At 38.1% G+C, this 27,237-nt stretch overlaps 1 protein-coding gene across 1 annotated transcript in view; it reads right to left on the bottom strand.

Moving 5' to 3' along the window:
* LOC130920291 (protein kinase C alpha type) overlaps window positions 1-27,237 on the bottom strand; it is a 294,714-nt gene that overhangs the window by 64,661 nt on the left and 202,816 nt on the right. Inside the window, exons 9-13 of the mRNA XM_057843391.1 lie at window positions 18,211-18,354; window positions 17,956-18,129; window positions 15,169-15,260; window positions 11,005-11,067; window positions 10,697-10,835 (exon numbers count right to left, since the gene is read on the bottom strand). Coding sequence (XP_057699374.1) covers window positions 10,697-10,835; window positions 11,005-11,067; window positions 15,169-15,260; window positions 17,956-18,129; window positions 18,211-18,354 — 612 coding nt within the window. The remainder of the gene's footprint in view (window positions 1-10,696; window positions 10,836-11,004; window positions 11,068-15,168; window positions 15,261-17,955; window positions 18,130-18,210; window positions 18,355-27,237) is intronic.

Genomic DNA, 27,237 nt, shown 5'->3' with positions numbered 1-27,237 from the left:
GTTAGTGAATGTAGCTAACGGCCGCCTTATGTAAATAGAGCTTTTCCTGTGAATATTATTGTGAATAAATGCTTAAATCCCCGAATTCTTTATGGATATGGACGTAAAACAGTCTCGATTCTTGGTTAAAAGCAAAAAAAAACCATGCAGTTAGCATTTACTTCACGTAAATATGTCGAAGTACAATGCTAGTCTGCTAGTGAATGTAGCTAGCGGCCGCCTTCTGTAAACAGAGCTTAATAAAGAAATCTGAGATTTTAATTTTAGGCCATTTCAGCAGGCCCTTACTGTAGTCCTGAAACCTCTGTTTAGTTTTACTAGAGTTTTCTAGTGTACATTAAGCGTTTCCTTAATTACAACGTGCAATTTCAGTACCATAACTGTACGGAGCAGCATTGCTTTCTTGAGGAGTTAAAAACTCTTCTGGCCGCATCGGTGCATCAATCAGACTGGAATAAATCAATTTGAGCAGCAGTCATTCTGCAGATGTATTGAGTTTACTGAATGACGGGATGCAGAGCTGTTTATGCTTGGCATAATCTGATGACTTCAGTGAAGTGTAAAGAAACAAATGCATTTACACACGCATACAAACTGTTACATTATACAGTAAATCAAGATTAAAATCTGGTTGGTAGCCAACACTAATTGAAGCAGTAATTCATATTTGAGCGACAACCCATGAGAGCTCGAACTCCACACTGGGGGTTCCAACCAACCAAACTCTTGAATGTGAGGCAGACATGCAAACGGATATATCACAGTGGGGATCACTTAAAAACGTCTTGACAAAAAGTATTTATTCCAACCTCTTGACATATCCATTAAAGTTGGACTGCTGTATTGAATACTTCATCAATATTGAATGAGTGCAGTTTTGGCATTTCTAGTTGGACCTGAACTTAAAAAATATGTTTAACTCTTTATAGGTCACACATTTAACTCATTGGTTTGCGTTGACGGCGCTTGACGCCAAATTCATTTTGACTAAGAGAGACAGAGAACAATCGCTGTCGGTGGCAAAAATGATTGGATTGGACGTCTATCACCATCAATGGTAAATGAAGGTGTTGGACAGAATAATAGAAAAACCTTAAAAAAAATCAACAAAACTTCCGTATTTTTCAGACTATAAGTCGCACCAGCCATAACATGCCCAACGAAGAGGAAAAAAACATAGAAGTCGCACCGGAGTATAAGTGGCATTTTGGGGGGAAATTTACTAGATAAAATCCAACACATACAACAGATATGTCATCTTGAAAGTCAATTTAAAATAAAAATACAACAGAGAACAACATGCTGAATAAGTGTACAGTATGATAATGTTACAGGATGCATGAACAACGAAATTTGAACGTGGCCGGTATGTCAACGTAACATAGCTGTTAAGAGTTATTCAGATAATTATAGCATAAAGAACATGCTAACAACCTTACCAAACCTTCAGTGTCTCTCCAAAACACCAAAATAACATGTGAAATGATATAATAATGTGTTAATAATTTCACACATAAGCTTCAGAGTAAAGTCGCACCCCAAGCCAAACTATGAAAAAAAAAAAAAACTGCGACTTATAGTCCGAAAAATACAGTAATTTAATAAAGTGTAGGTCCGCCTTTCGCGGAAATTACACTCTCAATTCTCTGAGGTATTGATTCATATAACTTGTGAATTGTTTCCAAAGGAATTTTAAGCTACTCTTCCGTTAGAATACCCCCCTCTTTTAGAGACGATGGCGGTGGAAATCGACGTCCTAATTGAATCTCTAAAACTCACCCTAAATGCTCAATAATGTTGAGGTCTGGGGATTTTGCCCGCCATATGAGATGCTCAACTTCATTAGAATGTTCCTCATGCCATTCTTTAACAATTATGTTCAATGATTACGATGCCTAAATGTTAGGTATTTCCATTATTTTGTCCAACGCCTACATATACCGTAATTTGCGCACTATAAGGCGCACCTGCCTATAAGCCGCTACTGACCAAATTTGGCATGAATACGACATTTGCCCATAGATAAGCCCCACCAGACTATAAGGCGCAGCTGTCCTTATTGTATTATGGGATATTTAAACCTTAAGATATTAACCGGTAACACTTTATTTGACAACGGCATCATATGACTGTCATAAGACCTAATGAACCACCATGAAGCTTTGAAACAATTGGCTACAAAGCTTCATTGCTTCAAGGAGCCTCATTTGGCCATCACTGCCCCTTTGGGGGAGACAGTCAACCTCTGCTGCCACGTGCTGTCAACACTGTTGTTGTCCAACAAGCCTCTTAGCATGCATTGCAGCGCTACAGATGCAAATAGCAATCAAAATTCATGATCTGTGCTATTTTTTTCTTCAGTTACTGTTCCAGTTGTTTCATTAATTGCTAGTTATGGTATTTGGTAACACTTTATTTGACAGTGGCGCGATATGACTGTCATTAGACAGTCATAATTATCCCATGACACTGTCATGAGCATTTCTGTATTATGTGGCAAATTATCTCACTTTTGAATGGATGTAAAAGATCCAACCTGGATATAAATTGAGTTAGTGACATAATTTGCCACATGACAATGACATACGCATTCAGTAATGCCCATGATAGTGTCATGTCATAATTATGATGGTCTTATGACAGTGTTATGATGCCGCTGTCAACTAAAGTGTTACCTATTAACCTAAATAAATCAACAAATAAGCCGCACTGAACAAAAAGCCGCAGGATTCAAAATAGAGGAAAAAAGTAGTGGTTTATAGTCCGAAAATAATGGTACTATGAAATTCAAAGAAAAAGCTTTAGAGTGTTATTGGGGGCCATGAACACAGTGTATTTTTATAAATGTTTGTTTTTATTAACATGTTATTAATGATTGTATTTATTCTGGGGGGAAAAAAATAACAATAATTACCGTATTTTCCGCACTATAAGGCGCACTTAAAAGCCTTCAATTTTCTCAAAAGCAGTGTGCCTTACAATCCGATGCGTCTTATATATGGATCAATATTAGTTAATCATGGCATGACATTCCCTGTAGCACAGCACCATATAGTGGATGTATAACGCAACCCCAACCACTATTACTACTACTACTGCACCTTATAATGCAGTACGCCCTAAATATGAAAACAGTTTTAAAATAGGCCACTCATTAAAGGTGCGCCTTATTTTCCGATGCGCCTTATAGTGCAGAAAACACGGTAAATAATACAATAAATATTATTATTTGAAAAATAAATCATTTAGGGCTGTCAAAATGATCGTGTTAACGGGCGTTAATTAATTTTTTAAATTAACCACGTTAAAATATTTGACGCAATTAACGCATGCACTGAATGACCATCTCGCATATTGCCTCAAACAGATTACAATGAGGCCATTTATGGACATTAAGAGTGAAGAAAATGCCACCGGCTGCTTGGGGGCAGCGCCGTTCCATACTAACGTTATTTCTTCTAAACGTGGGAGAATTGGTAGTTGTGAGACGTTTATGCTGTATTCACAATGCAATGCAAATTGCTATTTGTGCTCCACACATATTTCAGTAAGTTTTCTTTCTTTTAGTGGCAATTATGTGTCTCTTGTTGTATTTTGGGTAAGATATGTAAAGATATATGTTATACAGTAAAGGCGAGTGGACACAGGCGTTCTTTGGACTGCAAACAAACATACAGTAAGTATCGTTTAGTGAAAGCACAACTAAAATAATATTCCTATCTCTCGAAAAAAAAATTATGTTCACAAAAAGAAAAGCACTTCTGTCTATAGTAACGAGGCCCGATTCTGACACACAGTTAAACAACAATGCAAAATGAACTGGCATTCCATATCAAAATAGCTATGCAAAATACACGTAAAACTTTTCACTCTATTTTTTTGTTATTTTTATTCTTCTTATTATTATATTAACTCTACTTTTGATTGAAAATTTTACAAATTTTATTAAAACGAAAACATGGAGAGGGGTTTTAATATAAAATTACTATAACTTGTAACTATAACATTTATTGTTTAAGAACTACAAGTCTTTCTATCCGTGGATCACTTTAACAGAAAGAATGTTAATGCCATTTGTGGATTTATTGTTACAATAAACAAATACAGTACTTATGTACAGTATGTTGTATGTATATTTCCGTCGTGTGTCTTATCTTTCCATTCCAACAATAATTTACAGAAAAATATGGCATATTTTAGAGATGGTTTGAATTGCGATTAATTACGATTAATTAATTTTTAAGCTGTAATTAACTCGATTAAAAATTTTAATCGTTTGACAGCCCTAATATTATTACAGTACACACCTGGCGTCGACATTTGCGGTAATCACATTTTGGTGATGTATAATGGCTCACATGACTCAAAATGTGATATCCACGTATGAGAATGCCATTTGTTTAATTACAAAAACAGTCACTTACCCTATAAAAGAATCCTCATGTTTTGGAGGCATTTTTCATCGCCTTTTTGAGCGTGTGTTTGTGTGTGAGTGCGTTACCATTCACACTGGCTCATGACATGTTCATTTTTTTCATTTTAGCTATTAATGGTTATATTGTCCTATTCCTAAAATTGTTTGAATTTCCCTTTTGTGAAACAGAAAAAAAAGTCATCCAAACTTTTTTCATATCTCAAAAATATGTCAATATGACCTGAGAGTATAAGATGACCAAATTGAGGCTACAGCTGAATCTTGTTGGAAGTTTTATCACTATTACTATAATGAATATACAGTAGCAACCGCCCACATACTGAGTTTTTCATCCTGAATGAAAGAGCCACTCAGAATCTGCAGGGAAAACTAAATTGTTTACAAGCCAGAAACTAGCAGTGTTATGTATGTGTTAGCTTTACGATAAAACAAATACTGCAATGAACCTTGCATTGTCTTGCCCAAGGACATATCGACAATGGGCAGTCGAAGCTAGGATTTAAACCGCTGACCCTTCGGTCACCTGAAAATGGTTAAAATGTAGGGTGTCAGCGTGGAACTGCACGTGTCCACTCGCACCCAGCGTGGTGGAGGATGCAACAGCTCCCATCCCTGCTGTGCCATCAGTAGCTAGAGCATTAGTGTCAGTCTGACTGCGAGCAGTCACAGCATGTTGTCACTGGCTTCATGTAGACAACATCTCGTCCTGACAATGTAGAAAATCTATAACACAACTCCCTCGTGGATAAGAGGTAACAAACTGATAATGGCCATAAAGTTGGATGAACTCATAAGTGCAGAAGTGCATTAAACTCAGCTTCTATAATGCTTATGAGCTCTCTGAAAGAACGTACAGTGGTACCTTAAGATGTGAAATTAATTTGTTCCATAGTGGCTTTCGTAACATGACTTTTTTCGTTTAATGAATCGCGTTTTACATGTAAATCATTCCAAGCTTTATTTTATAATCAGGGTAACATTTAATTCATTCAATATACTTTACAGTAGCATTAAAAAGTATCTGACACTTTTGGAATTTCTCACATTTCTGCATAAAATCACCATCATATGTATGCATGGACGATGTGACGATATAAAACCGTCTCACGATCTTAAGTGCTGAAGGTACATATTTTTTAGGACATCGTTATACCGCGTTTTATTAACTTACTATAAAAAAAAGTTTACTAGTTTCTTTTGTTATTGACCTTAAGTATTTGATTATGTCATGAGTGTTACTATTGATATTTGTTTAATATATTGTAATTTTGCACAGTGCATTTCTGGTTTGTTGAAAATACTCTCTTTTTTTGAGTAATTTAATGTTTACTACTATACAGCTGCTATATTTTTTTTGTATTTGCACTGAATCAAACTCAGATTGGCTGCGTTGGTTGGCAGTTTTCTTGCATTGTTATTCACCCACATTCATAGTATTGAGTTTTTAATAAATATCTTTCAAAATATCTTACTCAATGTTTTATTTGAAGTGTTTTAAAAACATCGTGATAATATCGAAACCGTGATATTGTCTTGGGAATACCGTGATATATATTTTTTCCCATATCGCCCAACCCTAATCATATGTGATCCGATCTTTGTCAAAATCACACAGATGAAAATACAGTATCTGCTTTAACTAAAACCACCCAAACATTTATAGGTTTTCATATTTTAATGAAGATAGCATGCAAACAATGACAGAATGGGGAAAAATAAATAAGTGAACCCTCTGCCTATGAAGACTTAAATAGCAACTGAAACCAATTTTTACCAAACATTTTAAATCAGGTGACAGCCCAATCACTGATGAGTGGTTTAAAGCTGCCCTGCCCACTATTAAAACACACTCAGGGTAAAAATTGTCTTGATGAGAAGCATTATCTGATGTGCATCATGGCTCGGTCAAAAAAGCTGTCTGTAGACCTGCGATCAAGGATTGTTGATTTGTATAAAGCTGGGAAAGGATACAAAACCATCCTTAAAAGTGTGGCTGTTCTACAAATGGAGCAAGTTTGGCGCTGTTGCTTCTCTCCCAAGGAGTGACCGTCCATCAAAGATGACACCAAGAGTTCAGCGCAGAATACTTAGAGAGGTAAAAAGAAACCCTAGGGTGTCTGCTAAAGACTTACAGAAATCACTGGCAAAGTCCAATATATCAGAGCACACATCAACTATACTGTATGTAAAACAATGGCCAAGAACGGTTTTCATGGTGTTGCTCGTTTAGTGTTCGCAAAAAGGCACTTGGACACCCCACAGACGTTTTGGCAAAAATATTTTGTGGACTGGTGAAAAAAGTTGAATTGTTTGGGAGTAACACACAACGTCATGCGTGGAGGAAAAATGGAACAGCTCACCAACATCAACACCTCATCCCTGCCGTGAAGCATGGTGGAGGGAGCATCATGATTTGGGGCTGTTTGCTGCCTCAGGGCCTGGACAACTTGCAATCATTCGTGGAAGAATGAATTCAAAAGTTTATCAAGATGTTTTGCAGGAAAACTTAAGGTCGTCTGTCAGACAGTTGAAGCTAAAAAGAGGATGGATGCCGCAACATGACTATAATCCAAAATACAGAAGTAAATCAACTTCACAATGGTTTCAGAAGAACAAAATACACGTTCTGGAGTGGCCTCGTCAAAGTCCAGACTTAAACCCCATTGAGATGCTGTGGCATGACCTAAAGACAGCGATTCATTCCGGACATCCCAGGAATCTGACTGAAGTACAGCAGTATTGTAAAGAATGGGCCAAGAGTAGTCCTGACCGATGTGCCAGACTGATCTGCAGCTACAGGAAGTGTGTGGTTGAAGTTATTACTACCAAAGGGGAGGGGCACAAAATATTAAGTGTGATGGTTCATTTCGTTCTTTTTCCCCCTGCTGTCATTGTTTGACTACTATCCTCATTAAAATATGAAAACCTATAAATGTTTGTGTGTTTTTAGTTAAAGCAGACACTGTTTTTTCATCTGTGATTCTGACAAAGACCAGCTCACATTTGATGGTGATTTTATGCAGGAATGTGTGAAATTCCAAAAGGTTCAGACGCTTTTTCAGACCACTGTACCTAACCAGTGGCGATTGCTCTAAGACTGCAAGTGAAGCTCAGCTTCCCTCAAAATGTCGAAAAATAATTGATCAAATGTACACTGATATGTGTACATATCATTGACTAAATATGAGTTACAACGCGCTCAACTTTAGTTCATGATGAGGCTTGCTTTTCATTCATTTGCGGAGCTTCAAAGCCTTTTAAACAGTGTGGACGCTGTGGCATCTCCAGAGTTGAGTGCATGGTTCCACTACAGCGAAACGAGACATTGGTTAAAGTTTGGGTTTATCCCGCCCATCGGACGGTGTTAGTCTCTGGGGGTTCCATGGGTACTGGGCGTGGCTCGGCTGGCCTGGGTGCTCTACTTCTCTGTATGATGACTGGATGATCTGTCTGAGGCTGAATCCCTTTTTTATATTAACAGCAAAATGAGCGAATCAGGGATCTTGTTGTATTAACAGCCGGGGGAGGCATTTTTCAATTTTCATTTCATTGTTCTGAGCTGAAGCTGAGACTTACATAATCATCCTAGAGACAATTGCTTTGTTAAAAACGACTAGAGAAAAATTGAACTTTAATTTGTGGTGTTTTTTATTTTTTTATTTTTATTTTTTTTATTGTAGCTGCTTGTGTTTGTAGACTTGATTTCTGTCACTCTAGTTTCTTTCCCTACCGAGCAGCAGGTGCTGCTGAGCCCCTCCACCATCACAGAGCACTCACAGATGGACACACTTTGAGCTTCCCCACATTGAAAGACCAGCATCCACCACTGTACCTAACCTAACCTAACCATTATTACATGTAAAGAATTTGATCATAAAACATAATGCAAAGAAAAAAATATGAAAATGTAGAACCTTGCCTTTCAAGTGAGGCAATGTCTGAAAGCGAAAAGTGATAGCAACAATTGGCTAATAGGAGAGCAGGTTCTTGGTATTGAGCATGATGGGAATGATTTTGAACAATAGGGCCTCAGAGAGTTATGGTGCTGTCATGTCCTTCGACTGTCTCCCTTTATTTGTAATGCTTTGTTGCCCTCTAGTGGCGTTTAAGTGTAATTAGTTTGTTCCAGCTCAATCTACAGACGTTATCACATGACTACTCAAGCGTATAACAAACACGGAGTACTAAAAGGTGAGCTAACTTCAGCACGTATTGCATTATTTCAGTTCTTGCTATATTATCTCAATGTTTGTGCCTTGAATAAGCATCACTTGTTATGTTCTTTTTTTTTTTCAAATACAGTGGGGCAAATAAGTATTTAGTCAACCACTAATTGTGCAAGTTCTCCCACTTGAAAATATTAGAGAGGCCTGTAATTGTCAACATGGGTAAACCTCAACCATGAGAGACAGAATGTGGGAAAAAAACAGAAAATCACATTGTTTGATTTTAAAAGAATTTATTTGCAAATCATAGTGGAAAATAAGTATTTGGTCAATACCAAAAGTTCATATCAATATTTTGTTATGTACCCTTTGTTGGCAATAACGGAGGCCAAACTTTTTCTCACAAGCTTTTCACACACTGTTGCTGGTATTTTAGCCCATTCCTCCATGCAGATCTCCTCTAGAGCAGTGATTTTTGGGGACTGTCATTGGGCAACACGAACTCCCTCCACAGATTTTTTATGGGGTTGAGATCTGGAGACTGGCTAGGCCAATCCAGGACCTTGAAATGCTTCTTACGAAGCCCCTCCTTTGTTTCCCTGGCTGTGTGTTTGGGATCATTGTCATGCTGAAAGACCCAGCCACGTCTCATCTTCAATGCCCTTGCTGATGGAAGGAGATTTTCACTCAAAATCTCTTGATACATGGCCCCATTCATTCTTTCCTTTACACAGATCAGTCGTCCTGGTCCCTTTTCAGAAAAACAGCCCCAAAGCATGATGTTTCCACCCCCATGCTTCACACTGGGTATGGTGTTCTTCGGATGCAATTCAGTATTCTTTCTCCTCCAAAAATGAGAACCTGTGTTTCTACCAAAAAGTTCTATTTTGGTTTCATTTGACCATAACAAATTCTCCCAGTCCTCTTCTGGATCATCCAATTGCTCTCTAGTGAACCGCTGATGGTTCTGGACGTGTACTTTCTTCAGCAGGGGGACACGTCTGGCAGTGCAGGATTTCAGTCCCTGGCGGCACATTGTGTTACTGATAGTAACCTTTGTTACTGTGGTGCCAGCTCTCTGTAGGTCATTTCCCCCGTGTGGTTCTGGGATTTTTGCTCACCGTTCTTGTTATCATTTTGACGCCACGAGGTGAGGAGTTGAAAGTCAGTGTTGCCCAATGACAGCCCCAAAACATCACTGCTCTAGAGGAGATCTGCATGAAGGAATGGGCCAAAATACCAGCAACAGTGTGTGAAAAGCTTGTGAGAAAAAGTTTGGCCTCCGTTATTGCCAACAAAGGGTACATAACAAAGTATTTAGATGAACTTTTGGTATTGACCAAATACTTATTTTCCACCATGATTTGCAAATAAATTCTTTAAAAATCAAACAATGTGATTTTCTGTTTTTTTTTTCCACATTCTGTCTCTCATGGTTGAGGTTTACCCATGTTGACAATTACAGGCCTCTCTAATATTTTCAAGTGGGAGAACTTGCACAATTAGTGGTTGACTAAATACTTATTCGCCCAACTGTACATGAGCCATGTATAGCACATTGTGGTGTGCATATTACATTTGTTTACATTTATAGTAAAACCTACATACATTATAACATTGCGCGTTCGGGAATAATCTATTACAGTACGTATTATCTTCCGTATGCGGAATAATTTTTCGTAAAATGAATTTTTCGTGTATCGAAGCTCCCGTATCTCGAGGTACCACTGTCATTCCACTCCTGTAATTTCTACCCAAGACTCCATATTGTGTGTTTTACCAGTTAGGACCAAAGACAAGCTGTGTGGTGTGTTTGATGATTATTATGCACGGACCAAAGCTACATTTTTTCCATCAGCCATTTGCTGAGGACAAACAGACAACCCACACTGCGCTTCAAGCAGACACACTAGGTGTCTGCCTGACTGTAGTGCCTACATCATTAGAAAGCACATGCTGTGTATGTGTGTGTCACCCTCGGCAGTGTCCTTAATCTGGTCCGTGAGGGTGACACAGACTAGAACCTCTGACAGAAGTGACCTCTTCCACCAGGTCATGCGTACACTGGTGCGTGTTTTCCAAGTTCAAACCTTACCTCAGGGGCGATGTAGTCTGGGGTGCCGCAGAAGGTGCGAGTGGTCACTCCATCTGACATGTTCTCTTTGCACATGCCGAAGTCTGCAATTTTAATGTGTCCCTCACTGTCCAGCATCACGTTGTCCAACTTTAGATCTCTGTAGAGACAAAAAATATGTATTCCCTCCCCAAAAAAAAAAAAAAAAAATTCTGAAAAGTGTTCGCCTTCATTTTTGACTGAGTTACAATGTCAGTCAACAAAAATGCTTGAGTTAATCCGTCTAAAAAGTAACCTTCACAATGAATGTCACTTGCAGGAATGTTTACCTGTAGATGATGCCTTTAAGGTGAAGGAAGAAGAGACCAGCAGCGATCTCTGCTGCATAGAAGCTGCAATTACAACAACATTGAGAACATTTTTGCAAGCTGAACTCAAAGAAGAAAATGTGGATTAAACACATCGCATGGTGGCAATTAGAGTGAGCGCCTTTAATTCGTTATGGCTGCCATGATTACTCACCTAATTGAAAACTATTTTGATTGTTGTCAATTAATCGAGATATTGATGACCAAAAAATTGTGCAAACTCACTTTTTGGAGTTTTTTTTTTTCTTTTTTTCTTTTTTTAATCTTAAATGCTATTTTATAATGCAATGCAATGTGTTTTGAGTGTCTTAAAAGGTGTAAATATAAAGTAAAAAATATAGATATAAATCCAATGCATTCTTCTGTTTTAAATATGGGAGGAAATTGTTTTTAATATTTTTGTTGTTTGTAGTTTTCTCAATATTTTAAAATAAAAAAACGAACACAGGGGGGAAAAAAATCTGTAAATACTGTCCGATGTTTAAAGTCCTCAATGAAAGCAGATGATTATCTTCATAAATAACCAAAAATGAGATATTATAGTCCCCGGGCTACGAATGAGTTCCATTCCTATGCTGACGACATAACCCGAATTTCCCCTCAAGTCAGAATTAACCCTTTGAATAACCCTAAATACCCTCTAAACTCAAAATAACTATCCAAAAACATCTATTATACGTCTCATTAACTCATTTGCTCCCAGAACCGTATAAATACATTCTATTTTTAAATGCTCAACTGTCCCACAAACGTATTTATACGTCTTTTGCGTTTTTTTTAATTTTTTTAATAAGAAGCATATATAGCTTCCGCTGTATCTGAGAAACAAAGAACAACGCTCCAAACCAATTTTAAAGCAATAAAACTGGCCACTGGAAGGCAGTAGCGCATTTTTGAAGGCCAGGCAAGCCGATTCAACAGCAGTGAACGGCCGGCCAGCATTGTCAGAGCGCTGGTCGATTGAGCCCAGGCGGCGCTCCAACCGGACAAAACAACGAGAGGACGCCTGGGACGCCAGGCGCTGGACGATCGTGCAAAACGAGCGAAACCCCCCGTGGAGCGGCTCGCCAAGCAGACCCCGCAGAAATGCAAAAATAATCCATCTTTGTGAGACAGACAATGATGAGGGAAAAGTTTACACAGCTGACGTGGCGACAACGGCGTCATCTCGGCGACAAACCGTCATCTCTCAGTCGTTGTGTGTGAATAAATTGTTACTATGCTATCTAAAGCTCTATTTGTCTGGTTGTTCATGGTACTTTGTAAAAGGAAAACATTATTCAGATGTTTGGGATATAACTAATGCAAAAAATAGCTTTGTTAAAGTCAAAGTTATGTTTGAAATGTATGCGTTTACAAAAAGCTCATTTTCTTCGTTTTTTCATCAGAAATGGGAAAATTGCTCAAACTAAGCTATTTTCTAATGCTGATTTCTAAAGAATGGAAAAAGATACGAACTTACTTTTTTTTTCTGCTGAAAGAAGAGAGTCTAATCTTTCTTTTGGTGGGTTCAAAGTTTATATAGCAATAGAACAAAATTTTCTGTGGGCCTTGCAAAATCAGTCAAAATCCAGAAAAAAACGGCCGGGAGCGAAGGGACTTGTTCTGGTGAAAATGGCTGGGAGTGAAAGAGTTAATAAAATAAAGTAAAAAAATAAAATAAAATAAGACACTGTACCCTTTCAGACATACGCTGAACTCCGGTTAAATCCCGGGATTTTAACGGGTAGCCCTTATGTCTAAAAGCAATTTCATGGGTAGACGGACACAGAGGTGACACGGACATTAACCGGGTCGTGTCCTAGTATAATGTCCGAGATTTAACTGGGACGCGATATGTATGAAAGCAGTTGGTGATCTCCCGGGTCACAACCCGAAAGCAGATGACGTAAATATCATGGCAGGCCGATCGTCATTTCCTCTTTTTTCGCAGTAAGACGAAAATCGATAAACAAATCTTGCAATTAGCAAAATGGCAAACTGGAAAGATAGCAAAATTAAATTGCTACTGGATCTTAAAGACGACGAAGAGACAGTCCATCATTCATCTTTGGAAATGTGTGGCTTATTTTGTTTCCGATGCCGACCACAAATTATGTAATGTCTGTTATAAAATCCCGTCCCATGCATTCCCCACACAAACAGCACTGAGTTGCCAACACAGGACAACCCTGAAAGTGTCCAACCTGAGTAATTTAGCAGGGTATAAGCAGTGGCGGACTTGGAAATTTCGGGGCCTAAGGCGAACATATCCAGGGGCCCTCTTCATGGGTCAGGGGTTAAAAAGGTGAGAAGGGTGTGGAGGAAATATGTTCCGGTACACTGGGGCTGTCCTAAACGACAAATTTTCTCCTGATTAGTCAGCCGACTAGTTTTACGATTAGTCGACTAATCTAATTTTTTTTTTTTTTTCTTTTAACTAATTTAGCAATGACATTTTTTTTACGCTTATTAATTCACAAAACCATTGAAAACACTTAAAGACTTAAATTCTTTATCATAGTACAAATAATCATGTAAATAACAATAATCACAAAAATACAATGAGGTTAAATGCTGATAGCATTTACTAGTGCAAAAGAATGGAAAGTAAACAGATTCAGAACACTCACTTTGCCTTTCCAACATTATTCAAAACAATTCTTAAAAAAAAAAAAATCTAGCATTATTATAATAGTATACTACTATATATAATAGTCGTATAATAATTATAATAACTATTCGTTATCAATCATATTTGTCATAAAGAGTGTCATTTGAAAGCTATTCTTAGTGTTGGATCTGTATTCTGCAGTATTTACTCTACATATTATAAAATTAATTCTGAAGTATGTGGGATTAACTCCAGAAATCGTTATTTGTATGACGAACATGACGTGCTTTTTTAAAAAAAAATGTTAACCAGAGGTACGTTCCCTAAACCGCTAACCGAAAGCTTTACACTTCGTAAAAAAACATTCTTCGTCATTGCTTGTGGTGTCACTAATAGATTTTTTTTTTTCGTTAGCAAATGCTGTTAACCAGCTGTTGAGTGATATTGTATGACTGATTGGAACTGTACTGCATTGTTTCGCCACAGGGTGTGATGTCGTGTATTTTATGTTCGGTGTGAAGAAGAAAGTTAAAAGAGGCATTAGCGGCCCGTTCTCAACTTCTCCCTCACTGCACTTTGGCTCTCATGGAGAGCATGTTTGCTCATGTGCTCGAAATAAAAGATAGCCGACGTGCAAAGTAGCAAGTGAGCTGTAAAAATAGCGAGCTTAGTGACGTGAAAATCGCGGGAGAGCTAAGTGAAGCTAACGAACAGCTATGCGATGCTAAACGGAGCCTAGCGAAGCTAAACGGCGCTAAATGAAGCTAAGTGACTGATACTCAGTTCGTCGTCGTGGAACAGTCCATTGTAGTGCGTGTGTGTGTGGGAGAGATAATATAAATGCAGCATTCTAATGGCTTTCTTTTTTGTCTTGTTATCTGTTTGTTTGGTATGCTGACAGAATTATACATGACGGATAGTCGGGGGTGCTGCTGGCTCCGGTGGCCCAAGCCCTTGCTTGTTGGGGCAAGGGCAGCTGGTTGGGGGCCCCCTGCTGGTTGGGGGTCTAAGGCGATCACCTACTTCACTGAATAGTAGATCCGCCTATGGGTATAAGTCTGAAAGGGGCTTTACATGACTTAAGTTAAAAAAAATAAATAAATAAATACAAAGACTGCAGACAAAATGGCGGAAGAGACTCCGGCGTCGTAAAGTCGAAATGACATAAATCGGGTATGTCGTAACCCGGAGGCTACCTATACATCGTTACATATTATTCATAGTCCAACTTTTCTTCCAACCCTAGATTTTGGTTCAAATGCAAAAGTACACCTAAAATGTTTAACCCAGAATAATAGAACAGTAAATAACCTGATTAACATATGAGCCAATTAATTGACTAATCACAAAATCAGTGATAAATAAAATATCAAAATTATTTGTACCAACCCTACTCAAAATACAATGTTGATCACACCAGTAGGTACTGTACTGGATGTCTCTTGAATTTGTTCCAGTAATACGGTCCAAGGCTGAGGTAAATAAGACGATAGAGAGTGATATAAAGGTTTTAAAACAGCAACGTTTCTTACACTGCCTGTGGTTCCTTGAACTTTCCCACTTGTTGGATGTGATACATGAGGTCTCCTCCATTTACATACTCCATGACAAAGTACAGACGATCCTGTGTACAGACAACAGGATGGAAATAATGTACGTGTATAAACCAAAACAATTACAATTCATTTAGAAAAATACACACTTTTTTTGCAAAAACAGACTTTTTATGATTCACGAACAAATTTGTTAATGGTCTATGCTGATTTAGTTTGGTGGCCATAGAACGCTTCGTAAAGGCCGTGTGTATGGATATTTTGTTTAATAACACACAGCACGTGTGTGTCACGGTGTCTACCAGTGTTGTTTTCGTCAACAATGACGACAACGGAAATATTTCGTCAACGAAATTTTTTCATGACGATGACGAGATGATAACGAGTTAAAAACTTGCTTTGGCAGACTAAAACACAAGGAGAAACTTTTAAACAAATGACCTCATAATGAAAAAAATGGCGTCTGTAAAAAAGTCACAGATATCTACCTCATAACTATCGCTAAATTGTATTTTTTTGTTACTGTCGCATTTTCCCCCGATGTTAGATGATAAATAATTGGTCCAAACAAAGAAAAATTGAAAAAAAAAGGGCTGTCAAACGATTAAAATTTTAAATCGAGTTAATTACAGCTTAAAAATTAATTAATCGTAATTAATCGCAATTCAAACCATCTATAAAATATGCCATATTTTTCTGTAAATTATTGTTGGAATGAAAAGATAAGACACAAGATGGATATATACATTCAACATACGGAACATAAGGACTGTATTTGTCTATTATAACAATAAATCATCAAGATGTCATTAACATTATTAACATTCTGTTAAAGATCCATGGATAGAAAGACTTCTAGTTCTTAAAAGAAAAATGTTAGTACAAGTTATAGAAATTTTATATTAAAACCCCTCTTAATGTTTTCGTTTTAATAAAATTTGTAAAATTTTCAATCAAAAAATAAACTAGTAGCTCGCCATTGTTGATGTCAATAATTACAGTGCTGAAACCCATAAAATCAGTTGCACCCAAGCACCAGCAGAGGGCAACAAAACACCAAAAAACACAAGTAAGAAATGCACATGACACTGTGCTGTCATTTTAATCTGTTTGAGCAGGGCATGTGCGTTAAATGCGTCAAATATTTTAACGTGATTAATTCTAAAAATAATTACCGCCCGTTAACGCGATAATTTTGACAGCCCTAATAAGAATTAAACAACTAGAAAACCAATTGAAGGGCATACATCTGTTCATACTTTGAAGCAATTTTAAGAGTCAGTATATGTTCTGATTTGGGGCGGGTTCCTCACAACATCCACACTTTCTAATTAAAAGTCTTTGTTGAAGATTACAAACAACCTACAGAACTTAGAGCTCCTCAATTAACTTCATAAACTCTTTCCAGAATGGTGCTAGTGTTCAACTGGAAGAGGCCCGTCTAACAGCCGTGCTATCTGGCAGCCGTGGCGGCATGGTGTCCAAAGGAGTGCTGGAAGTGAAGTACGCTGGGAAATGGCGTCGTGTGTAGTCAAGGCTGGGACCTCAGCAACAGCCGCGTTGTCTGTGGCATGTTGGGATTACGCATTAACATTATTAACATTCTGTTAAAGATCCATGGATAGAAAGACTTCTAGTTCTTAAAAGAAAAATGTTAGTACAAGTTATAGAAATGTTATATTAAAACCCCTCTTAATGTTTTCGTTTTAATAAAATTTGTAAAATTTTCAATCAAAATATAAACTAGTAGCCCGCCATTGTTCATGTCAATAATTACTTACACAATGCTCATGGGTGCTGAAGCCTATAAAATCAGTCGCACCCAAGCGCCAGCAAAGGGTTGCAAAATTCCATAAAACACAACAAGTGAGCGTTTCACTGTACTGTCATTTAAATCTGTCTGAGCGGGGCATCTGCGTTAATTGCGTCAAATATTTTAACGCGATTAATTTTAAAAAAAACTAATTAACGCCCGTTAACACGATCATTTTGACAGCCCTAGTAAATATATGAAAAAGAAAATCTCGACCACTCCTTGATGTCTGCGATTTCTGTATCGCAACCCTTGTTATAGTCCCATAAAATCCCCCCAAAATCCAGATGTGGCCATTCACAGCTGTGTCTTGACACTCATTGATACATGCGACATGGAGTTTTTAAGATCGAAACATGATAAGTATGCGATAATATCTTGTTAAAGTCATAGCGTCTGTAATTCTGTTCTCGCGTGCTCTCACCTCCAGATAGGGTTTTGCTGTTTAAAAAACTTTTTTTTTTTTAATTCCCTCCTGTCCAAAATGTTTCTTCCCCCAGAAAATTGAGATGTTAAGCTTCCCAATGATGTATCACACATGCATATCGGACATTTTGAAATTTGGCCAAATTGGGGGTCTCAGAGCGGAACTTCAAGTCACCTGAGTGTTTTCACCCTATACACACACATACACTGTCAACCTGGCACAATCACTTTAAAAGTCAATATGTGCATGCGGCTCCCAGTGATGACTATTTTGCTGAAACTTGGTCGAAATGGCTCTTCGAGTGTTAAAGCTCGCTAACCCCTGAACTAGACGAATTTAAAAACACATTTGGAGATGACTAAGACTAATAAGTATTATCGTCCAAAAGACAGACGAACATTAAAAGGGCTGACAAAAACAACACTGGTCAGTACATTTTTTGCCATTGTATTATTAACGCGCGTTCTCGGTTTAGCTCCGAGCAGCTTACTTTGTACTGATCGCGACCTCATAGTATTGCACCTACCACAGTCTGGAAGCACGAATGTAGCTGCGTGAGGAAGGGCGGTTTGTCCTGCTGAGCCAGGACCCTCTTCTCTACCATAGTACATTCCACGTCATCGTCCTGAATCACCACATCTTTTTTTAGGATCTTTATTGCATACAGGTCCTCCGTGGCCTTCATTTCTGCCAACATGACCTTCAGTCGCACAAAATAAAATGTTGTTTAGGGGACTTTTAACATGTGTTGTGCCCTGAGGAAGGGGGCATTCCAGCTTACCTTGCCAAAACTGCCTTTCCCAAGTACAGCCAAGAAACTGAAATCACTGAGTTTGACCTGGTCCAAGCTGTTGCTTGGCAGCTGGCTGGATGGGATGCCATCTGTTTCTGTGTTGGCCTTCTTGGCTGGGCCCAGCTTGGCTTTCTGCACTCACAACAGAACAAGGTAAGTCAACATGCATTCTAGGGAGCATGTAAATGCACTCACAGGACACAATGTCAGATTGACGTCCAAATACAAATGTTCCCATTACAAAGATGCTTTGACTCATGCTTAGTATTGCTCCAGAGGTGTGAATTATTGAGGGACAGTATATGTAAGTATTGATGTCCGATCACTTTATTTTCAAAGTATCGGAATCGGCAAAAAAATATCGAACATGCCTTTTTTTAATATATATATATATTTTTTTAATTTAAATCGTTTTCTAATTGTATTTAACGTTACAGACAAAATGTCTTACACTCATCCAGAGTAGTTCTGGCTTAAAGCAGGGCTATCAAATTTATTGTGTTAACGGCGGTAATTAAATTTTTTAATGAATCACGTTAAATGATTGACGCATGCGCTGCACGACCCACTCACGCATTGTCGCGTACAATCTATAAAGACGCCGTTTTACCTATAGATAGCGCTAAAAGGCAGCGTATATTGAGTAGAGAGAATTTAGACAGCCTTTGGAGCCATTTTTTATGTGGCTTAAGCCTTACAATACCTCTCTTAGCAATTAAAAAATAACGTGGGAGGCAATGTGGAGAAGAAAGGTAGTAGTTGATCATTTTCTTAACACTCTATGTTCTTTCCCGACGCAGAGAAGATATATCAATTGGTGCCCCTACGCACAGTCATGGTTGGACTTCCCATCATGCCTTTGGGCAGAAGTTAAATGGATGCAGTATCATTTACTGAAAGCTCAACAAATACACTAGATGGTAATATTTAGTCACAATATACAAAGTCACATTTATCCTTTAAGAATTACAAGTCTTTCTATCCGTGGATCCCTCTCACAAAAAGAATGTTAATAATGTAAATGCCATCTTGAGGATTTATTGTCATAATAAACAAATACAGTACTTATGTACTGTATGTTGAATGTCGTCCGAGTTTTATTCATTTTTTTCTTAATGCATTGCCAAAATGTATATGAGCGGGGAAAATTATCGGGAATGATTGGGATTGAATCGGGAGAAGAAAAAAAAAAAGCAATCGGATCGGGAAATATCGGGATCGGCAGATAAACTAAAACGATCGGGATCGGATCGGGAGCAAAAAAACATGGTCGGAACAGCCCTATATGTAAGTATTAAGGATGCAACGTTTTATATTGATCCGTTCGATACGCCCTCTTCGATTCAATACGCAAAGACATTCGATCCAATTAAAAAAAGCTCCCAAAATGTATTTTCCAAACTTTTTTGTGGTCTCTCTTGCTATAATGTCCGGCACATGTTTGCCTTGTAAATAAAGCTATGAAAAGGCTCCTACCCGTTAGCAGCCCCCTACCCCAAACTGCCTGAAGTGCGGGAGCCGTGACGCACGAGGACCATTGCTCGTGTATAAACACAGAGGCGACTTGTCCGTTTCAACGTAGTATAGATTCGTTGTGTGGCAGGATATTGGGGTTTTGATATGTTATCTGCACTCGTACATATTTAACAGAGACTGTCTTTACGGGTACGTACAACAATGCCTCCCAATATATTGTTGCCGACTTGGCTGCTACGAATAGCCTCGGTTTGACACCAGACAGCTTAAACCCTGGGACACAGAGAGCTAACTCACGGTTACATGATGAACAATGAGTATGAGAATGAGAATTAAGAGCGCTGTACTTTAAACTCGTCCTGTTTATTAAAGTCGATTGTCAAATGCTGGTGTTGTGCAGTAATGAGCAGACGTGACTTCTGTGGCGTTTGTTAACTTTTTTAATGCCCCCAGTAAATGCTCCGACAGCACTCGCATGCACACAACACACTAGATATAATCATATAGCAGCCTAGATGTGCTATGTTAAATCTCCTCAAGTCCCATGCCATTGGCTGCGTGAGCCCAGAGTGATCATGCGACGCGTATTCCATCTACTGTACTACATCGATGAATTAAAAACCGCCATGACTGAATGGAAGTCAAGCAGGCCAAATCAATCCATACCAGTGACTATAGATAATGCTGCAAATATTGTTAATTCAGTACGTAACACAGATGAACTTGGACCACAAATAGGATGTTTTGCTCATGTGGTAAACATAGCTGCTAAGAGAGCTGGGGCAATCAACAGTGTGCACCGCCTCACTTTACAAACAGTAAAGACCGGAGAAGAAGCAAAAATTGTGTCCCTTGTATCGAAAATCGTACCGAACTGTGACTTAACTGTATCGTTCCATCCCTAGTAAGTTTGTATTTAAAGTCCCGCCAAATTGCCGAGTGAAAACACTACTGTTGCACCAATACAATTTTATGTCAATTTTATGTATGTTTATGACGATTACGATACATGCCTATGTGATATCAACTGATGCTGATGCTGTACCGATACCACGTTTTTAATACCGTACGGGCCCGAATATAAGACTGTGTTTTTTGCATTGAAATAAGACTGAAAAAGTGGGGGTCGTCTTATATTCGCGGTCTAGACATCATACCCATTCACGACGCTAGATGGCGCCAGATATCACTGAAGCGATGTTCTGTCATGACAGATCTCAGCTACTCTTGAGTTTAACCAGTTTGTAATATTTTATTGCAATGTTTTTCCTAATTCAGATTTGTTTCAAGACTACAATTACAGTTAGACTTCACTTTGATGGTTAATGCAGTTATTGCAATTTTTTTGTTTTATCACAATACATTGGTTTATTTACATTTCAAAAACCAGAAGCCATTCATTTACGAATGTGGATGCACTTTAGTTTACATATTTAAATGTTCAGATATTAAGCTTTGAATAAGGCAAAATAACATGCTTTTTCTCTCAAATATATTGTTATAATCATTTGTTTCCGATGTACTGTAGTTATTTTCTGTATAAAAATTAATTTGGTGTTCAAAAACTCGTTTTTAAAACTTGAGTGGGTCGTCTTATAATCAGGGCCGTCTTATTTTCGGGCCAATACGGTCTTCTTTTAATACCAACAGGGACGTTTACATGGTGACGGTCCAAGAATACGACACATTTTCTGTCAATTTGAACGATGTCGCAGTTCCGCGTGAAAATGATGTAGTATTTATGCCAGGCCCTAGGGGGCAGTGCAGTTTTATATGGCAACAGCCAATGATGATGATGGAGTCTTAATTGAATCTCTATCTCCTATCACGCCTATGCAGATGACACACAACTGTACATTTCTGTGTCCCCACATGATTATAGTCCCTTAGTCACCCTGAGCAAATGCATTCATCAAATCAATGAATGGATGTGCCAGAATTTTCTCCAGTTAAATGTGCAGAAGACAGAGGTGATCATTTTTGGGCCAAAAAAGGAAAGGTCAAAGATAAGCAGCCAACTTAGCACAATGTCACTTACAGCTACAAATCAAGTCAGAAACCTTGGCGTAATTATTGACTCAGACCTAAAATTTGATAGCCATTTAAAGTCCGTCACTAAATCCGCTTATTACCACCTAAAAAATATAACCAGAATTAAGGGGCTTCTGACTCAACAAGACATGGAAAAACTTATGCATGCATTCGTTTTCAGCAGATTGGACTATTGCAATGGTATATTTACATGTCTTGATAAAAAATCAGTCAGGAAGTTGCAGCTGGTACAGAATGCTGCAGCCAGAGTCCTCACAAATACAAGGAAGCTGGACCACATTACACCAGTTTTGAAATCGCTACACTGGCTTCCAGTAAGTCAAAGGATAGACTATAAAATACTACTGCTCGTCTACAAAACACTTAATGGCCTTGGACCAAAATACATGCTTGACTTGTTAGAGTCCTATGAGACATCTAGACCCCTAAGGTCGTCTGGAACCGGTCTTCTGCATGTTCCAAGAACAAGAACCAAGCAGGGTGAGGCAGCATTTAGTTATTATGCTCCTCACCTCTGGAACAAGTTACCCGAACGTCTGAAGTATGCTCAAACTGTTAGCTATTTTAAATCAGGGCTAAAAACGCTTTTGTTTAGCACTGCATATCCATAACTGTCTATATATTTCAATCTACCTGCTTTCTATTCCTCTTGTTTTTATCTCCATTGCTGATTTCAATTATTATTATTAGTAGTAGTTTTTGTTTTATTTTTATTTTATTTATTTATTTTTATTCTGTGATTAAATGCGATCTTTTGTCTTCGTTTCTACGTTGTGTTGATTTAAATGTGATTTTTATGATCTTCATGTGATGAAAAGCACTTTGAATTGCCTTGTGTTGAATTGTGCTATATAAATAAATTTGCCTTGCCTTGCCTCTAAAACTGACCATAAATGCTCAATAAAGTTGAGGTCTGGGGATTTTTCTGGCCATAATAGATGCTCAACTTCATTAGAATGTTCCTCATGCCATTCTTTAACAATTATGTTCAATGATTATCATGCCAAAATATTAGGTGTTCCCATTATTTTGTCCAACCCCTGTATCTATATGACATTTTTCTAAACAAACCAATCCATCTTGGTATGAATGACAAACCTTAGGTGGTGTGTTTGCCTAATACTGTATTTCAAGAAGACACAATCTACAAGAAGGTGCATGCGTGCCTACTTTAACTCCATTCCAACACCGTATGCATAACAGACAACCTAAGTTATACCCAAAAAGCACACTTAGCCAGGACGAACAGACTCAAACTCATGCTGAACCTTGTATTGTAGCAAGAATAAGAATCAGGAGAAACTAAAGTTTTGCTACCAAGCTAATAGCCATCACAAATGCATTAAAAGCCAAGCAATTACTTAAATGTCACATCCCATCCTCATCAGAATATGTGAAAAATCTACATTGCTCTAAAGAAAACTTTGACTTGACTGCATAAACTTACAAATGACGTCACTGAATGACCTCAAGTATTCATTATTCCTGGTGAGGAATTTCAAAATAGCTTATGACAAAGAACAAGCAGCCTTAGTTTGGTTAATTGCATAAACGAGAGTCCATCTAATGTGCAAAGAGCAGCAGACTGCACCAAACCACAGCACAACTTTGAAGCTTTAGCCAAAGGCAAGAGCCCGTCCGAGCCGAGCGAGCAGCCTTACTTTCTTCCTGTCAGACGCACCTGATCAGAGTCTTCCAAAAGTGCTTGGTCCTGGAACCATAAGAAGGAACCCGAGGGAGGGCCTGACTCAATATGAACAACTCAAGTGGGAAACTTTCATGCTCAGAAAATTAGAGAGCAAGGAAAAGTCCAACAAAAACAAGGATAAAATCTAGTTATAATTGCACACACTAGCCATTTAAATTCAGAATTGCAGTTTGCAGGATGTCACAGTGGGTACTTTTAAGAAACCTGTGAAGTTGTACGGTTTCGGCGTAATTTTTACAAGTGAGCACTGATTTTTAAATGTGTACGCCGTACAATCAAAATTTATACGTTTTTCGTGCATTACTTTTTTTTTTCTCCGTTTGGATTTTGTCATCATCGTTTCAGCAACGAGACAATGTGCGTTACTATGCGTACTACGTTGGTTGAATGACGCGAGAAACGTCAGAGAGAGAAGAGTGGGAGTGGGAAAGCGGGAGTTGTGACGCCGTTGCAAAGGCGATACTAGGCTAGGTGGCTCCAATTAAGCCTGAACGATATATCGTTTAAACATTGCCATCGCAATGTGTGTGTGCGCGAAAGTCCCATCGCAAGGACGTGCGATAGTTTTTATTTTTTTTAATCCACATACGCCCTGCTTTCTTTTCTGCGCAGAGCCTCACACCCTCCCTCTCCCAGCTCTTTGAACCTCACAGTCACTGCAGCACTTGCTTATTAAAGTTAACGATGCTAGTATCTTTGATCTTGCCAAAGAAGCGGACATCACAGCGCAGCAGCTGTCAATCATCGTTTAACTTGTTCAACAGTTTCTGCAAGGAAGCCGCTTTGGAATGAATATGTGTGTGTGGGGAGACGTTTGAGACATATAAATTAAATGCCAGAATTGATCATGAGTTTGTCATTTCTACATGTCCACCGAGAGTCACAGCTAAGGTAGATAAACAGAAGTATTTAATAAAGCCAAGCATTTTTCTACTACAGTACTGTATTCTTGTTCAAAAATGATTTGGTTGGACAGTTATGTTTAAAACTGATCATAATTATTACATTTGAAGTGCTTAAAACCATTTGTTAATATATATATATAAATACACACATTTTTTAAAATCATACTTTGGGGAAAAAGTGAGAAAAAAACATGCCTTATAAGTATCTCTTTCCAATAATAAATCTGAATACATTGAGCACACACACAAAAAAAATAAAAATTTGGGGGGCGGGGTGCACAACTTTGCGGTTTTTCACTTATCGCGGCGGGTCTGGTCACCATTAACCGCGAAAAACGAGGGATCACTGTACACTGTCATTGTGAGTCATCCAAAGTCTTTCCAAACAGCTATTCAAGTCATCTAGTGAAAATTTATTTAATATATATATATATATATATATCTTTTTTTTTCTTTTTTTTTTTTTTAAATATCGCAATATAATATCGCAAACCCCTAAAAAAATCGCAGCAATAGTTTTTCCCAATATCGTTCAGGCCTAGCTCCAATTATACCTGACTGTAGCCGACAGCCTACAAACTACGCCCACATGATGCTACGCAAGATATCACATGAATATGAACTAGATGCAAAATGATACATATGCAAAGTGGCAATTCTGCCAATTCTGCCAATTCAAAGATTACATAGGTACGTGAATTTTATCAATTGACCTTTTTAATTTATAATTTTTCACTTTTCATTCTGCAGAGTTCATCTTTATGACCAGTGTTGTTAATCTTACTTTAAATAAGTAATTTATTATCGAAAGCGGAAATTTTATTCTGCCAATTTGTTGCCGAACACAATTTGCCTGCAACTATTGCTGATCACTTCTCAGAATTAGCAAAAGAAATGTTCCCTGACTCCAAGATTACATCGGCAAGTGAATTTTATCAATTGACCTTTTTAATTTATAATTGGACACACTAACGAACTACCTTCAAATCAAACTGAATTGCGAGCTGAAGTGCCATGAAGTGCAGCCATCAAAAGACATGATAGAAATTGCCAAAAGTGCTACATACAATTATAGCAAAAGTCACTGTTAAAATTTTAGTAATCATGATGTAGCTGAAGATATTGATTGCACCAGGTTATGTGTGACAATATTGCCAATAAATTCTTATTATTTTAAAAATTGAGCTTTTTTTTTTCATATTGCACACTAAATAAAACGTTGTATGCTTAGTCAACATTTTGTAAGGGTATACATCACTATTTGTAAGATTGCCAACGGCCTCGGGTTGACAGGTATGCAACATCACCACAGACATTTTTGTTATTGTTGGTGTGCCATTATATTTTCTGGTATACGCCTCACTGCGTCACTATTTTCTGTATTTTGTTATCTGCTGACATCTAGTGGTCAAAAGACAAGAGCGAGGATTATACTGCCTTCACATTCTCTGGGAAAGATGATCCTTACCAGTTGCTAATTGGTAATTACGAGTACATCCTGTCATGTGCTTTTGTTGTCATAGCAACAACAACAACAACAAGAATTTTAAAAAACATAGCTGGTAGTGGTGGACTTCATTTTGGCTTGTTGCTTGCGTAAAACTGTTTTACTACATCTGTACTACAACAAGAAGAGAATGCATCAAAATGCAAATGGTATGTTTTTGTAACTGAACATTCTAGAAAGCACTTGTCTAAAAAAATAGGAATTTTATAAATATGTACACTATGCTATCATGCTGCCGTTCAAAAATTGTGCAAATTGACGACACATCTTCTTTAAAAATGTCATGTTTATTACCCTTCACAACCTCTTTTTCGCGCTCCGCCATTTTGAAAGTAAAAAGTCCACCCTTCTCGGAAACTCGGGTAACATAATAAAATCCCAGTTTTCCCAGTAGAAAATACGTCTTAAGGGTGTGTTCACATGCAATTTTCGACTCAACCATAATCGCGACACCACATGAAGGCAGCTTAAGACTAGGAAACTATTTATTTCAAGACTTGTGACAAAAGTGAAGATAAGTGACATAAATTCAAGCAAAAGTAGGCCTGCAAGCCGGACTGAACAGGCCCTCGTAGTTTGGCGCAACTCTGACGGCACACAGCTCAGGGTGGTGGCAGATTGTCCCCCTCTCATCATCTCATGAGAAACTAACGTGCTCGAAACTCGCCTTTTTTTTGTGTGTGTGTGTGTGATTAGAAATACATTCTCACACCTAGGTGAAAAAATACCCTATTGAAGAGGTGCTACTGAGCTGTGCAGCCACACCCTTATTCAAAACCAAAATGAATCTTCTAATTGGGCCAATTCAACCAAGTGTGCCTAAATTTGTGGTTCTATAAGCTGCCCAAATCCCTGAAGAAATCTTCTTCCTTTTAATGGCAAACAAAGAGTCATCATGGCAACAGAAAAAGAAATGTGGACAGAGGCCTTAAAATGTAGTATTACAAAAGATCTTGTAACTACAAAGACCAACCTGATAAGAACTGTACATGTATAAGTAAAATGAGTGACTTTCTGCTGCCACTAGTTGGCGCTGTAAGGTTGATGCAAATGACCCCTACAGTCCATCCAGGGTACGACTCATCAAGCACGGAAAGTCTGGCGCAGATACAGTATGTTGTATACCTGCCAAGTTATGAATGTTCAAAATTTGTGGTAAGACAAAATGACGACGGTCATTTTCACTTTATTGTTTGGACCCCTCTGCTTCAATGAAACCTCAATATTTTTCATCAGGGACCTGAACACAGGCGCCAGGCCTAATTAGTTGTATTTCAATGGAGTTGTGTTCAGGCTGGGATACCTTTCATATACAATATGCCAGATATGAAAAAGACTGAACCTTGAATCAGGAAGTTATTATCATT

Source organism: Corythoichthys intestinalis, chromosome 8, assembly GCF_030265065.1.
Source record: "Corythoichthys intestinalis isolate RoL2023-P3 chromosome 8, ASM3026506v1, whole genome shotgun sequence".
NCBI classification, from domain to species: Eukaryota; Metazoa; Chordata; class Actinopteri; order Syngnathiformes; family Syngnathidae; genus Corythoichthys; species Corythoichthys intestinalis.
This window is presented reverse-complemented; position numbering and strand designations above follow the sequence as displayed.